The 15,433-nt window shown below is 40.1% G+C and overlaps 1 protein-coding gene across 4 annotated transcripts in view; it reads left to right on the forward strand.

The window, feature by feature from the left end:
* The first annotated feature begins 6,982 nt into the window (after positions 1 to 6,982).
* Positions 6,983 to 15,433, forward strand: part of PDLIM5 (PDZ and LIM domain 5) — a 147,827-nt gene continuing 139,376 nt past the window's right edge. For 2 of the 4 annotated variants that reach the window (XM_081332577.1, XM_081332580.1), the window contains exons 1-2: positions 6,983 to 7,112; positions 12,328 to 12,454. In XM_081332577.1, the coding sequence (XP_081188703.1) occupies positions 12,359 to 12,454 (96 nt within the window). In that variant the 5' untranslated portion in view covers positions 6,983 to 7,112; positions 12,328 to 12,358. The other 2 variants (XM_081332578.1, XM_081332579.1) reach the window with 2 other exon arrangements.

Consider the following 15,433-nt stretch of genomic DNA (forward strand, 5'->3'; position numbering starts at 1 on the left):
AGGTTTAGACTGAACAATTTGAACTCTAACCATTCTAATGAGTCAGGATGACACATTGCTTTGTGGCAGTGATTCTTTGAAATGAACATGTCTTCTCTTGCCATATGATTTTGATTCTATGGAAACATGTTATTTAGTTGTCTGGCTACTTTTTTTCATGACCTGATGAAAAAATTCTATCCCTGTGAAGGGTTAAATGTAAGAAGATACAGCCTATTACTTCTTTCACAGATTTTCAATATGTTGGTATTCATAGTAGACATAATCCTTTTTTTTAAATCTTCAACAACATTTTCATTACTTGCAGCCATCGAAGTAATATGATCAGCATATTGTTGTGGTTGTTGTTTCTCTCAGCAATTTTAATTCAAGCTTCTATTTTTTCTGTTCCACCATTTCTCATGATATATTCTGCATATAAATTAAATAGATTGGGAAATTACATACGTTTATGCATTCTTTTCACAATTATGAACTAATAAATTAGCCATTTTGTTTGCTTTCTGATCAGCATAGAAATATTTTAATATGCAGAGATGCACTTTAAGAAGTAATGACAATTTGTTGCAGTCTATGCAGTCCAAGAACTTAATTTAAATCCAAAATGTCTTTTGGGAACTGCCTTGCATTTTTCATTGTCCATCAGACATTTGTAGTGTAGTGCGCTGTTGCCTATTCTGAAACCAGATTTTAGTTTCGTTAGTTTTCATATGTAGTTGAAGTTGGAATGATAAATTTTTTAGCATTTATTGAACTATTATGTGAAACAAATGCAATAGTCAAGTAGCTACCGCAATATTTAGAGCTGCCTGTCTTTGATACTGAAATGCACAATATCATGAATTACAGTTCTGAATTCTTTATTGCAGACATGTCAAACACAAGGCCTGGGGGCCGGATCCGGCCGGCAAAATGGTTTCATGTGGCCCGCAAAGCGATCCTGGAAACAGTGAGGGAACGGCCCCCACTGCCTTGGCCCTGGCCCAGAGACCCTCCTTCTGCCAGAGACCCTCAGATCTGTCCAGCCCAGGCCCCCATAGGCACTCTTGATGCGAACGATGTAGAGCTGGCCATGCCCACCCAGTAGGCCATACACACTCTAGCCACACCCACCCAGTAGGCCACACCCACCCTGGCCATACCCACCCGGCCCCTTGAGGGCAACCACAATGCTGATGCGGCCCTCAATGAAATTGAGTTTGACACCCCTGCTTTATTGGAATAGATTATCGTAAAACAAAATGTGGAAGGTACCGTAATAAGAATTTGACCAAATCTAAGATCATTACTGTGTTGAAGCAAACAACTATCTTTGAGTATGTTCAGAGTTATTGTTTACTAGATAGTTAAGAATCAAATTAATGGCAATGTTTTGCTAGAATGATCTGTTCATTTACAAACATAATACCAGAATGAACAGGAAGACATTCCATTCCAGTCCAGTCCTATCATATGAAGGATAGGCATGGAGATCTTGAGAAATGAGACCAAATGATCAACAGCCAACTGCTCATTTTGATCAATGAAGTTACTGAGAGATCAGTATCTGAAGATAATGTCCTAAGATCAGAAGAGAACAACCTGTCCTAAAATCTGCCTTCCACAAAGAGATGATTATAATTTTTGTCCAGAATTGCAAATTGGGGTGGAACTATTTAATTTCAGATTTTTCTTCTACAGTATGTGTATGGAACATAGACTTAGATCTCGGTAATATGGAAAAGCATCTTGTGGAAGGCTTTCATTTCAGATAGAGCCTAATCCTGTCACTTGGATAGACTCTATCTGAACACTGACTGTATGCAATCTTTTGATAATGATGATGGCTAACTCATTTCTTATTTGATTTTCTTGTCTACAGCCAAAGGTACAGTGGTTCTCTGCTGTGTAGTATCCATTCCATTTGATTCCTTTTCAGTTCATTGATTCCTAGCAGTGAATGTCAGTGGTCAGTCTTGAAATTTCTGTGTCAAGTTTCCCTGCTTTATGAGTCTGATATATACCAGAGATAGACATACTGTTTTAGTGCTGAACTTTTTGTTTTTGAGCAGAGACTTCCTTTGTGCTTTAATTCAGCCACATCATAAGCACCGTTGCCATTTCTACTTGCCTCCGCTCTTCCCCACCAGCTTGTGACTCTGAAAATCTTTCCACTTCTCACCCCCTGGGATTGTCTTTCTCATTTTGAATTTCTGTGATGCCCTCCCACTGTTCCCCCATTGCTTTCTTGCTGTTCTGAGTGATGACTTTTGTGAGCTCCCACAGAACAAACTCTTGGTTTGATTTTTTTATTTTCCTCTTGCAACAAAGGCAAACCTGATGAGAATGGAGTAGGGGGCCGCAAACTTCCTTGTTTAGCTCTCCACTATTGACCAATTTGGAAACAGCTCTGGCCAGTTCAAGGGAGAAGGTAAGGAGACCAAAGGACCATTGAGAGATGGGAAAAAATGCTGCTGATAACTCTAAAGTGTTTCTCAGCATTACTGGCTAGGATACTCTGGGAACTGAAGTCAACATGTCTTCAAATTGCCAAGGTTGAGAAACACTGCTTCAGAGACCAAACCTATGCAGAAGATGCCTTAATCTTTTTTGGAATTAAGTTTAACATGATTTGTTGTTTTGGTCTAGTACAGGGGTAGACAACGTGGCTCTTTTATGACTCATGAACTTCAACTCCCAGAATTCCTAAGCCAGCATGGCTCAGCATGGAAACCTCTCCCTTTCTCCTCAGCATGGCTGGCTCAGGAATTATGGGAGCTGAAGTCCACGAGTCATAAAAGAGCTAAGGTTGCCTATCCCTATCTATAAGAGTGTCATGTAGCACTCTTATAGAGTGGTGGCAAAAATTATCATAATACAGGACAATAGGAAATAGGAAAAAAATATTGTTAAACAACCTACTAATTACTAGTTTAATGTACCCTTTGAATCATCACTGCAATGATTCAAAGGGTACATTCAGATAGGCAGTTTTAAAAGGGGATTAAAGATTTTAGTCAGCTATGGCTAATCTTGACAATCTAAGTTAGTACTTGTATGGAAGATCACTGTTGTCTAGATCAGAGGTCCCCAACCTTTTGGACACCAGGGACCGGTTTCGTGGAGAGAGGTTCTTCCGTGGACCTGAGAGTGTGTGGTTTTGTGTGCTGCCTGCATCTTGTGGATGGGGCTTTGCTTGCTTGTGCAGACCAGTTGCTGGCATGCTGCAGCCCGATACTGGTCCATGGACCGGGGATTGGGGACCCCTGGTCTAGATAATACTATTAAGTAAAAAAATCAGAATAAGACAATAGCAAACCTTTTTCACATAATTGCAAAGAAAACTATATGGACACATTCATGACATTATCAAGAGCTAAGCCTGAATCAAAGGAAACTTTACATTATATACAAACATACATACATACAAAATTACAAATTTCATTACATACAAAATGATTATCAATACTATTAACCTATAACCTTTAACTACTGCCAGATCTCAACCAAAATGCATTTTCTGTCTCTGTAAGGCATTTATTGTGGCTGAGCTGGCAAGATAGAAGATTATACCATTAATTTATATCACTATAAATTATTAGATTCATTAGCTGCCATGTTATAGCATGCTAATATTTTCTTTTCTCCTAGGGGAAAATAGTAGTTAGATGAGTGTTTCTCTCTCTCTTTTTGCATAGCACCAAACCTAACAGGTATCTGACTATATGTGTGTATTATATTATTGTATGTAGAGATCAATACTGTATTTAAATATTTATTGACTGTGTCATGGTATGCAGCAACAGGATATAACAAACAATCACTCCTGAATTGTGATGACTAGTCTTGCCCTTTAGAAGTGAAGCAGAAGATTGTGTACACCCATCCTTGTTGTCAAGGTGAAGCAATTAAAAAGTCATTTGGCTTCAGTTTTGGAAAGTCTGATGGCAAAATAATGCTATTTCTTTCTTGCTGCACATAAATCCATGCTGGGAATAATCATCTAGCTGTGGGTTCAAAATTCACAAATGCTAGATTTATTTTAACCTATTTCCCTGATTGTCATGAATATGGTGCACAAAACACAATAAGTCCACTTAAAAGTATTTTGGGTGCATGGCGGCCACCCAAAGTAACTTTTTGTGAGATGGGCAGCTACATAAATTTGCTAAGCAAACAAACAAAAATTGTGTGGATTGACTTCACACAGCCTGTGAATAATGATGCTAGCTTGAGATTTTTCTCAGTGGATACGCAAAGTGCAGTTTTTTTCTCTTTTTTCCATTTTCTTTTGAATTCAGAACAGAACAATATAAGGTTTTGCTCTGAGCTATTGTTATGTAGATGTGTATAACACTACACAAACATAAATATATTGGGAAAGCGAAAAACATGGTAAGCATCCATGGCAATAAGCCACGACTGGTCTACCTGTAGTCCAATAATTAAACCATAATGGAATACGGTTAGCCATGAATAAATGCTTAGGCTGAGTTCACACAACCAACTGAGCAAGCAAACCACATTACAGCTTAGTTTACTGTGTGAACAACACTATATCTGGCCTGCACAGATATTTTGTATACAAGGGGTAAAATAATCATAACACTAATAGGGCTGCAACTGGAAGATCAACTGGAATATCATGTAGATAGGAAAAAATAAATGAGCACTCATAGTAATAAATTAAGACAAAACAAAATTGTAGGTTCTGTTGATCACCAAGTTAGGGTTATCAGAACTGCAAAACTCTAGATGGCAACAAAGAAGTAGGTTCCCTGACTCTTTATTAGTGGCTGTCCAAATTGCAGCACAGAGTTGACAACCTTAATTAAGCAGATTTTTCACTGTACTCTATGAATCAACTATAGGTCAGGCATGTTCAGACAGGCGTTTTCTGTGAACTCTGGTTTGATCTTCAAGGACATAACTGGGAGAACTAAATGGACATCATAAAAGAAGAAGGCAAAGATCTTATTACAAAGGGAGGCCGAGGTAGCTCCTGCTCATTCCTGTGTGGCGAGAGGCTAATGTCCTTGGAAGCAAAGAGAATAAGGCTTTTTTGTGCTACAGACAAGTGAATTAATTTCATTCAGGCCAGGAGATGATGAATTTGTACGTCATGGTGGGTGGTTAAACAAGGCAGACGTGACCAAGCATGTTAGGAAGTTATTTTTAAGGTTGGCAATATAACCTGGTTCAAACAAAACTTCTGTCAGCAGATTCAGGACCAGGCTTGCATCTATAGAAGGTTGCATTAAACAGGGAGTATGGACAATTTTTACCTTAACTGATTTGCAGTGATGATTGGTCCTGCCCTGCTGGATCCAGATTCTTGTTCATTCTTCATCTTTGATGATCAATTGTAAATTGAAATTGTGAGCAGAAAGTCTACTTTGAGCTCCTGTATCATGTAAAGCTGTAACTTGGTTGGATTTAGTAAGATCTGTTATTGGTAAAGCATAGTTTATAGCTCAACACAATATGTAAACCTTGTGACTTATTCATCAAATGACATTTAACCCAAATCATAATTTACTCAATGAGTGAACTCACTCCCAATTTTGGCGATGCAGGTAGTTATAATCTAAAACATTGTCTCATACTTTGCAAAATCATCCCCAAGAGCTGAAGAAGCTTCTTGGATGAGAAGCGAAATGTCTTTAAAGAAAAATAATAAAGTCCAGTTACATGTTGAAAAAGCACCCGTGGGACAACCATTATCTGGATGACTGAGAATCTCCATAGACATTTATCATCCCCTTCATGAAGTTTCAGATCCAGTTATTGACCTCCCAAATTTATTATATGAAGATAATAACAAATGCTGGCCTACAAACCAGGAAATGGTAAGTTCTAGTCCTGCCTTAGCCATGAAAGCCGGCTGGGTGACCTTGGGCCAGTCACTCTCTCTCAGGTCAACCTACCTCACAGGGTTGTTGTGGAGGAAATCGGAGGAGGAAGTAAAAATAGGTTTGCTGCCTTGAGTTACTTATAAAGTTACTTATAAAGTAAAAAAAGGTGAGATAAAAATACTACTTCAACTGGGAATTGCATGAATCTGCTTCCTTTAAAGGAGATGGTGGCTTCCAAACTGATTGATCATAGAGATGTAGTTCATTTTTTTCCACTGGACTTTATTTTGTTGTTTTGGCTTGTATTTTTACTATAGACTGCCCAGAGTCTTCATATTAAATGTAATAAGCAAATAGTGAAGAATGCATATAGCTTAGGGCAGAGTTTCCCAACCTTGGCAATGTTAAGACAACTGGACTTCAACTCCCAGAATTCCCCAGCCAGCATGGAGATGAAGTCCAGCCGTCTAAACATTGCCAAGGTTGGAAAACCCTGGCTTAGGGTCCTATTATTGGTTTGTGTTCTCTCAAGTTGGTTTCAAACTTGTTCGTCTGATAATGCAATATCTACAAGGGAAAAAAAAGCTTAATAAAAGTTGTCTACTGCGGTAACCGCAACAAAAGAAACGCTGCCCCTGAGAAAATCCAGACGACCACTAGATGGCAGCAAAGATGGCAATAGTCCGGAATAACAACGACACGCGGGTCCCCTGTTGCACGTGTGTGCGCAAACACGCTATCTACCTAGCCATCTTTCGCTCGCTCGATCGAGTACGCTTTCATGCCCACTCGGAATAAGATAAATTCGCAATCGATTTGAAGAGGCCGCTGGAGTTGGCAGACTCTGCTCAACGCACCAAGTTGGAAACTTCAGCCTGTTTAAACGCGGTTAACGCACGGGAATTTGGGCGAGGGTTTTCAGACCCTTCCCATGAAATGGTGCCTTTATTTCTCCGTCCTGCAGTTCTGGTCTTTGGGCTCCATTGGGATCCGAGGCGAAGCCGCGGGCGCCCAAGAGGCTCCCCGGAGAGCGAGGCGCACGCCAGGGCCGGAAGGTAGCCCGCCGCCCCCCGCCTCCCTCCTCTCGCTCTCAGCTGGAGCCAAGCTCGCCGGCCCTCCTGAGCCGGAGTAGGGAGGAGCCAAGAAAGGGGCGGAAGTGCAAACTAGAGCTCAGGGCGAGAGGACTTCGGCTTGGAGTTTGCCCTCTTTGGCGCACAAGCCAGTCGGTCGGAGCGCTCGCGGTCCTTGCGCGCCTCTCCAGCCTCCTCCGCCTTGGAAGTGAGTGAGTGGTGGACGGGCTTGGCGTTGAAGGGACGGAGGGAGGGGAGCCGCCCGAGGCTGGAGGGAAAGCTTTCCTGGTGAGGTGGTCGCGGGAAATAAAGGGCGTGCGGACGGGGCGAGGGCGGCTTTTGCGCGCCTGGGAGTAGCAGCAGCAGCAGCGGCGGCAGCGGCGCGTCGGCAATGGGGACGAGGGAGGCGAGGCGCTTCCGCGGCACCTTGCAGAATGGGTGGAGGCGTTCGTGCTCTCCCGAGGCGCGGGCTAAAAGTTGAAACCGCGTTCGGGGACGGGAAGGGAGGCCGGGTGATGGGGTGGGAGCGGCTCCTGACGACCCCAGCGCCCTGGGCAGCACCGGACAGAGCTAAGAGAGAGACCCGGTGGAGTCCCTTCGGAGTTCCGTGGCGAAACGTTTCCCTCTTTGAGCTGGCCCCTCCCGTGGGGTGGCTTTTTAACAGACAGTGCCTTTTAAATCAGTGTTTCCCTACCTTAGGAACTTGAAGATGCGTGGACTTCAACTCCCAGAATTCCCCAGCCAGCATAGCTGGCTGGGGAATTCTGGGAGTTGAAGTCCACGCATCTTCAAGTTCCTAAGGTTGGGAAACGCTGTTTTAAATGCTGCTTGTAAGGTATCGCTTCTTCGGTTCCCGCCCCCTCCTCTTTCTTTTAATCTTAAAAGAGTTGAGAAGCGCAACAAGTTAATATGTTGCTTGGTACCCCGAGATTAATTTGCTCAGGTTGCGGTACCTCTGCTTTTCTTTTTTCTTTTTTTTCCCCCCCGGATCTCTTTCACTCTCTCTCTCCTTGTCTTCCTCTCCAGCCCCCCAACTCATTTCATCAACAGGACTTTCCTTAAGTGGCCCGACTGCCTGTTAGTAAATCAGTAACTCCGGGCATGCTAAAAGACAGTGGAAATAAAATAAAATCAACTGGGCCAGTTGTTGTTTTTTTCCGCAGTAGGGCGATGAAGTAAAGCCGAGGTGTGAGAAATTTGCTTTATTTGCTTTTTGTGCTCATGACTTTTTCCTCAGCGGCCAAATAATCTAGATCCAATCCATCCACCAACTTTGTAGCTAGTGATATGTTGGCCTTCAATGCCTGGCACCAATTAGTAAAATTTCTTGAGATTTCTGTTTACCAAGGTTTAACGGAGCTCTGGGATTTCCGCAGATAAATGCAACTTTTGAATATGCTATGTGTGCATAGTTGCACATGTTGAAGCTACCAATTTCTCCCATTGGTCGTCTTGTCATGAAGAAAATGTAGATTTCATAAAAAGGATCGATAGGCAAGCCATTCGAGCAGTTTTGCTTTTTTTAGTAAATTTCTGATGAGTGTTTTTCAGTAATACTTTCAGGTGCTATATTAAGTATGTGCTTGTGAATGGAATGAGAATAAGCATTTGGAAGCTATCACGATGTCCTGGAATAGACAGGATTATGGATTTAAGAACCATTAGTGATATTTAATATTTGATTATTTCCAGTCTCTCTGTTCCCCCACCCCTCCCAGACTTGCATGCTAAAAATCATCAAATGATATCTAAGGCTAGAAGAAAAATATTCCATTTTCCAAGAAACTTTTAAAAGTTTTTCATTAATGCCAAGTAACTTTTGCACTGAGATAGACTGTTTATAATAGTTGTATGCTAGTGTGTTTGTGCTATACATCCTAGTGATTTCCGTATGTTATTCTGAAATCAGCCTTAATTAATAAGACGGTGTTTCAATCCATTAATTCATACAGAGGGAACAGACAGGCTTCTGAAAGACTGTGGCCAAGAATTGATTGAAAGGCCTTGCTATCCCTCTGCAGTTCTGCCTGCATTCCTAGCTATTTGTCAGGTTCACCCAATGTTATGATCCTAATTATTGGATGGTCAATTGGTTATGGCTTAACATTTGCAAATACTGTGTAGCAAATGGTTGCTTGTTCAACAGACTAGGACTGGACAAGGTACCACTCAGCAGATGTGTAAACATGCTCTCTCTTGATTCTATGGCTGAGGCATCAAATATCAAACAGCCACTAGAATGTTGCTAGTTCAAATCATTGTTCCCCAAGACTGTATTTTTTTAAAAAAAAAACATTTGTCCAAGTATATTTCTCTTGGAGATACAATACCTTTAGAAATGTATCATACTAAAAGATTGTGCAGAGTTGTTACACGTTGGGTGGCAAATCTGGTCCATTTTTGAACTTAAGTCTTTTGCTGGCTTCTTTCCTCACCACAGATATGGTCTTATTTTATTCTCTTTTGAACAATTATCCTGCCAATGTATAGACAGAATCACGAACCCCTTTCCATAATTTATTTTTAACATTTTTTTTCTTCTTCCAGTGCCTATTCAAATCTGGTCCATTTTTGAACTTAAGTCTTTTGCTGGCTTCTTTCCTCACCACAGATATGGTCTTATTTTATTCTCTTTTGAACAATTATCCTGCCAATGTATAGACAGAATCACGAACCCCTTTCCATAATTTATTTTTAACATTATGTTAAGTTGGAAAGAAAAAACAAGGTAGGAAAAAAACATGCAAACCAACCTTCTCTGAAATTACTTCCAACCTTTTTGCCAACAATGGCTATAAAAGCTCCTGAATTTTTGTTGTCATGAAATAACAGGTTGCCTCTGCATAGGCACATTTGGAAGGCAGGCTGCATATGGTCCAAGGTGGGTCATAACTATAGAAAGGAAACTACCAGTGTGTTAGTATGGATGAGTGTGCTTTAGAATGGAACCGTTAGCAACATTTGGAGGGGCTATTCAACGCCTGCTCTGCTAGTTATGCACTGCGAGGTTCCTTCACAGCCCCTGTAATGTTATTTGGCCTATTTTTGAACTCCAGCTTTCTTTTGCTGGCACTTCCCTCTATACTAAATTTAGGCACTTCGGTTTTTGGACAGTTATTCTGTGATAGCTAGACAGATAGAAACCAACCTCTTTTAATTTATTTCCAACATTCTGTTAGGCTGGAAAGACTAAAAAGTTTATTTGACATACTGCTTCTTCTTTAGTCTGCGCTGAGAGCCTTCAGCTAAGTTATAGTGTGTTTTGATCGTAGATCATGGTTTGTGGCTTAATGCAAGGAAAAAACACAGTCATTCTCCATCACCAAAAGATGAACCAATGGGAAAGAGTGAACTATACCTCTTCCTGATAAGAGAGTAGAGCTTTTCTACTTTGCAAAACAGACCTCTCCCCTCAACCTTAATTCTGCTTTCCATAGAGAATGGATTGAAAGGAGATACACACAACTAGAGAACAGATTACAATGACACTTGCCATCTGTAATTGTGATGTGTTTAGACTGAGTTTCAGTAAAGAAAAGGCCAAATTACACTCTGTTGAAGTCAATATTTGCATATGAAAAGAGCAGATTTCCTCATAGAGGAGGAAGAAGTCTTAAGCCCTGCCTTCTAGCAGGCAGAGGTGGAGTTAACACTTTCCTATCAGGTTCATTGTTCAATGAACAAAATAGTTTAGGCCACAGTCCTAACACAGTCCTCAAGCCATGGCTAAATAATCTAGAGCTGGAAGGGACCTTGGAGGTCTTCTAGTCCAGCCCCCTGTGCAAAAACAGGAGACCCTATATCATTTCAGACAAGTGGCTGTCCAGTCTCTTCCATGAGTTAAGCTATAATAATAATAAACTATGCCTTAACGTTATTAAGGATAGACTTCCATGCCACATTGGAAGCTAACTTGAATTGTTGGAGTTCTCATCCTGAGTGACATCAGAGTTGCAGAGAACAAATGATATCTAGAAAATTTTGTCTGCTGGATTTTCAGCCCATCCTATTTTGGGCAAACATGAGGCATTTTTATAATGCATCCACATGAAGCATTTCCACTTTATAAGAGAATGAAATACCTTTCATAGAGATAGAGTTGTGGATATTGTTAAATTTAAGTTGTGGATATTTAGAGATTCCAGCTAAGCTTGTCTTAAATTTATTCTGCATTTTATTCCTGAAATCTATTTTCAGAACAACTTTGTTCAAGAAGAAGAAAAATGAAAAATAAAAAAGTGGATGGTAATAATTAGGGCTGGGCATTTTTAAGTTCTGAGATGCAAACGTGTTTGAAGGTTTTTTTTATCCCCAATTTTCTGCTGTTTAATGGCACTATAATAATACAAGTAATGCTACATTAGCACATTTATGTTTGTATGGGGGAGGGGCAATTCATAACCTGCAAAAGGAACTTCAGAGACTTCATATGAGTTGAAAGCTGAGAAGCACTAATTCTGACTTAAGATATTACTCAAGATTTCACTGGCTACTGTGTTGCTTGCATGGAGACTGTAAAAAAGGAAGCTGCTCTCAAAAATCAGGGCAAGGTTGAAAATGCCCATTTTTCCTTTCAAAGATCATGGAAAGCGAAGGATCAGTCATTCTGCATCCGAATTGTTTGTATATTCCAGAATAGACAGGAAGAGAGAGATATCCTTCCTTAGAAGAAAGAAAATAGCCTGGCTTGAGTTATACTTTCTGCTAAGTCGACAATTGTGCTTTCTTTAGTTCAGGCTAGCCGTGATGTGTGAATCCAGTCATTATGGCACATTCAGCAAATAATTAAAACACATCCCCCTTTTTCTCCCCGTTCAAGATTCCTGGAAGAAAGTATATGAAAGCTGATTGCATGGTTGTCCATTATACATTTTGAGGGAAGCTTGTGATTTACCTAGATTATATGCCTTGTAGGGACGTGGTGGCTCAGTGGGTTAGGACGCTGAGCTTGTCAATCAGAAGGTTGGCAGTTTGGCGGGTCGAATCCCGAGTGCCGTGTAGCAGAGTGAGCGCCTGTTACTCGTCCCAGCTTCTGCCAACCTAGCAGTTTGAAAGCAGGTAAAAATGCAAGTTGAAAAATAGGGACTACTCCGGTGGGAAGGTAACAGCATTCCGTGCACCTTTGGCATCTAGTCATGCCGGCCACATGACCACGGAGACGTCCTCGGACAAGCGCTGGCTGTTCGGTTTTGAAACGGAGATGAGCACCGACCCCTAGAGTTGGAAACGACTAGCACACATGTGCGGAGGAACCTTTACCTTTACCTTTACCTTTACTATGCCTTGTACTAAGACATAAGGTGGGTTAGCCACTGTGGTTAGTGCAGTGCATGAACCCAGTCAGAACATTAGCATCTGAGCTGCTTATGATGGGCATTTGGGTTGTATCTTTAGCATTCAGAATCTTCAAATGTCTCTTACAGATTGTTCCCCTGAGAATTACTGCAGAAGATCATGAATAACTACAGTGTTTCACTGGTGGGTCCAGCTCCTTGGGGATTCAGGCTCCAAGGTGGGAAGGACTTCAACATGCCTCTCACTATCTCTCGGGTAAGCATGTTTAAAAAGCCTTTTAAGCATCACCTGAAATATTGTGTCAATACAGGTATTCCTCGACTTACAACTTCAATGGATCCCCACAAATCTGTTGCTAAGCGAGATAGTTGTTAAGTGACTCACTGCAGATGTTAAGTTAGTAACACAGTTGTTAAGAGAATCCAGTTTCCCCATTGACTTTGCTCGTCAGAAGGTCCCTAAAGGTGATCACATGATCCTAGGACATTGCAAGTGTCATAAATATGAGTCAGTTGCCAAGCGTACGAGTTTTGATCACATGACCAGGGGGGGTTTGCTGTAATGACATAAGTTGAAAAATGGTGCTAAGTCATTTTTGTTAGTGCCGTTGTAACTTTGAATGGTCACTGAATGAACTGTTGTAAGTTGACTATGTAAAACATTTGGAAATAAGTATTTTAATACCAATATTTTTGTTGGTTGCTATGATACCTCCTATGAGGTATGCAGTTTTGGAATTTAGCTGCACTTTAATAGAAGTAGTGACCTACTGGATATGCCAGGAGTGGGCACTAAACTAATTTTTCTTATTTAATATTTTATTTCAGTAGCATGCTCATCTCCTGTTGACCTTCATTGAGAGCCTTGGCTCATATTCTGGGTTTAAGATCTGTTTGATTTGCCTAGTTTTGGTTTGAACTATTAATGGTAAACTGAGGTCTGTGGCCTAGTGACAACTAGTGTGATTAATTCTATAAAATCCTATAATTAATTCCATAACACACCATGATTTAGTGGAATCTATACATCCAGACACAGACATTGTTAGCTAAATTTCTGATGAAGCTACCTAGTTTGGGTAATGAAATGTTTGCAAGAAAACAGACAAGCTCAGAGAGCACCAAGGACACCCCTCATTTCAGCCCTGAGCTTCTTTATCAATACATATGTTTTGGGGAAAGACTGCTTTCGCTGAATATCATATATCAATCAAGGAGATGGGTGGAGAATGACTGCTGAGGGAAGAAAACTGTGACCTAATTTGGGCTGGTCTGGTCACTAACTAGAGAAAATCCTACATTGCTTGGGACAAAGAAATGTGGCTATTGCTTGGGAAAGGGCAGCTCTGTGCCGCCTTTAGCCAGAAAGCGTTTCCTGTTGCTATTTCAAGCTACTGCATTACTTTTTGCAAAGCCTGATGCTTTCAATAAAAAGGAAGCTTAAGTTACTATGTCTATAAAAGGGCCCTTATTGTGTGTGATGATAGTCCAGCCGCAGAGGAAAGCATCCTGACCTTATGAGAGCAAGCAGGTGGCTATCGTAGGACAAAGGAAATATGAAAGAAATGCAAAAAGAAAATGTCACAGATTAAAAATGGTTTTTCAGTGAGTCAATACTTTCAAAGAAACTTCAGTAAGATATTTAAATTTGTCCTAGATTGCCTAGTTTTGTGTGCTTTGTAAATACTTCCTTTAGAATAGAAAATGCTATATTGTCCTCTTCTTATTAGTTAAAGAAGAAATTTATGAGCTCATTGTTTTATTTAAGGAAATATAGATAACTAGCAACAGATTGAACAAATCTATTGAAATGCATTCACAATTGTGTTACAGCTTTTTTCAGAAGTTTACAAAAAAAAAACACAAAACCCTGCAGTTCAGAACATGCTGTATCTCATGATAAAGTTGTTAGATCACCAAGAAGGGAATCTAGAACACAAAAGTTTTAAGCAGTTGCAAAAATCATACATATCACTGGTACTGTCTGTTATCAATAAGTACCCATAACTATCTGGTGGATATGCTGAATATGAAAAGTTGAGTAGTTCATGTTTTTTGCCTGTGTCGTGAATAGATCTGGAAAACAGATGAAGTATATTATGTTAGTACCAAGTGTAAAGTTTGGAATTCATTTCTGAACATATTTAGAATTATATTTTAATATTTTGTTCTTTTTGTCCAAAATAGTTTATTGATTAATGCTTGATTCACTAAATGTTTACTATATATATATATCTATCTTTTTATTTCTATCTCTATCTATCTATTCCTCTATTCCTATATCTGTCTATCTGTTTGTCTGTATATCTATCATCATGTATCTATATCATCTATCATCTATCTATCTACCTACCTATCTACCATCTACCATCTATTTCTCCTTCTAGCTAGCTATCGTTAATGTACACATTAACTATATATAAATAGGGAGCAAACACCATCCTCACTTGCACCAATGATGTTACCTAGTTGATTAATAATGGAAGATGCTATATTGACCTCTTGTTATCAGTAAAAGAAGTAACTTATAAGTTTGTTGTTTTATTTAAGGAAATATAGTTAAGCAGCTTGAACAAATTTATTGAAATGCATTCACAATTGCATTCACAACAGTTTTAAGAACAGTTGAACTGCGGTTTATGTTTCAAAACACTGTCCTCAGAGCCTACCTAAAGATTTTCAAAGTTTGGACGATCAAAAGGGTACATTCTAGCTGGCTGATCTGGGGGGGTGGGGGAGCTAAAAAGCTAAATAGGACCAGAAAGTGGTTTTACATCACCAGGAAATCCCAGGACTGCAGGCTTGACTGAGTTTGGAATCTGACCAAACTATATCCTAAATATGTAATCAGTATGTCCCTCTCACCACTCTAGATTAAATTTAACATTTAGTTCATGGGCACTTTTTTAAAGTCTGAAAATAATGTACTTCATTCTGGTATGCCAACCAATTGTTTCTTTGATAATAGAAGGGAACTAGATTGTGCTTCAGGTACATCAGAACAGAGTGTTCAGCATTGTGCTTTCCCTTCCTAATACAGTCAGAAGTGTTAGTAATTAAATGTTGATAAAGAACTGCAAGAACAAAGAAACAGGGCTGTTTATGTTCTCCCACTGTCTGTTGTGACCTTCTGAAGTTTGGAGGACTCATGCATGCAGTTCATTCTGATGTGTGAATACTAGTTATTTTTATGGCCTTTGTCTGGAGTTAGCATCAAAACACTGGTTCAAGCAGA

Source organism: Vipera berus (genome assembly GCF_964194415.1).
Source record: "Vipera berus genome assembly, chromosome: 7".
NCBI classification, from domain to species: domain Eukaryota; kingdom Metazoa; phylum Chordata; class Lepidosauria; order Squamata; family Viperidae; genus Vipera; species Vipera berus.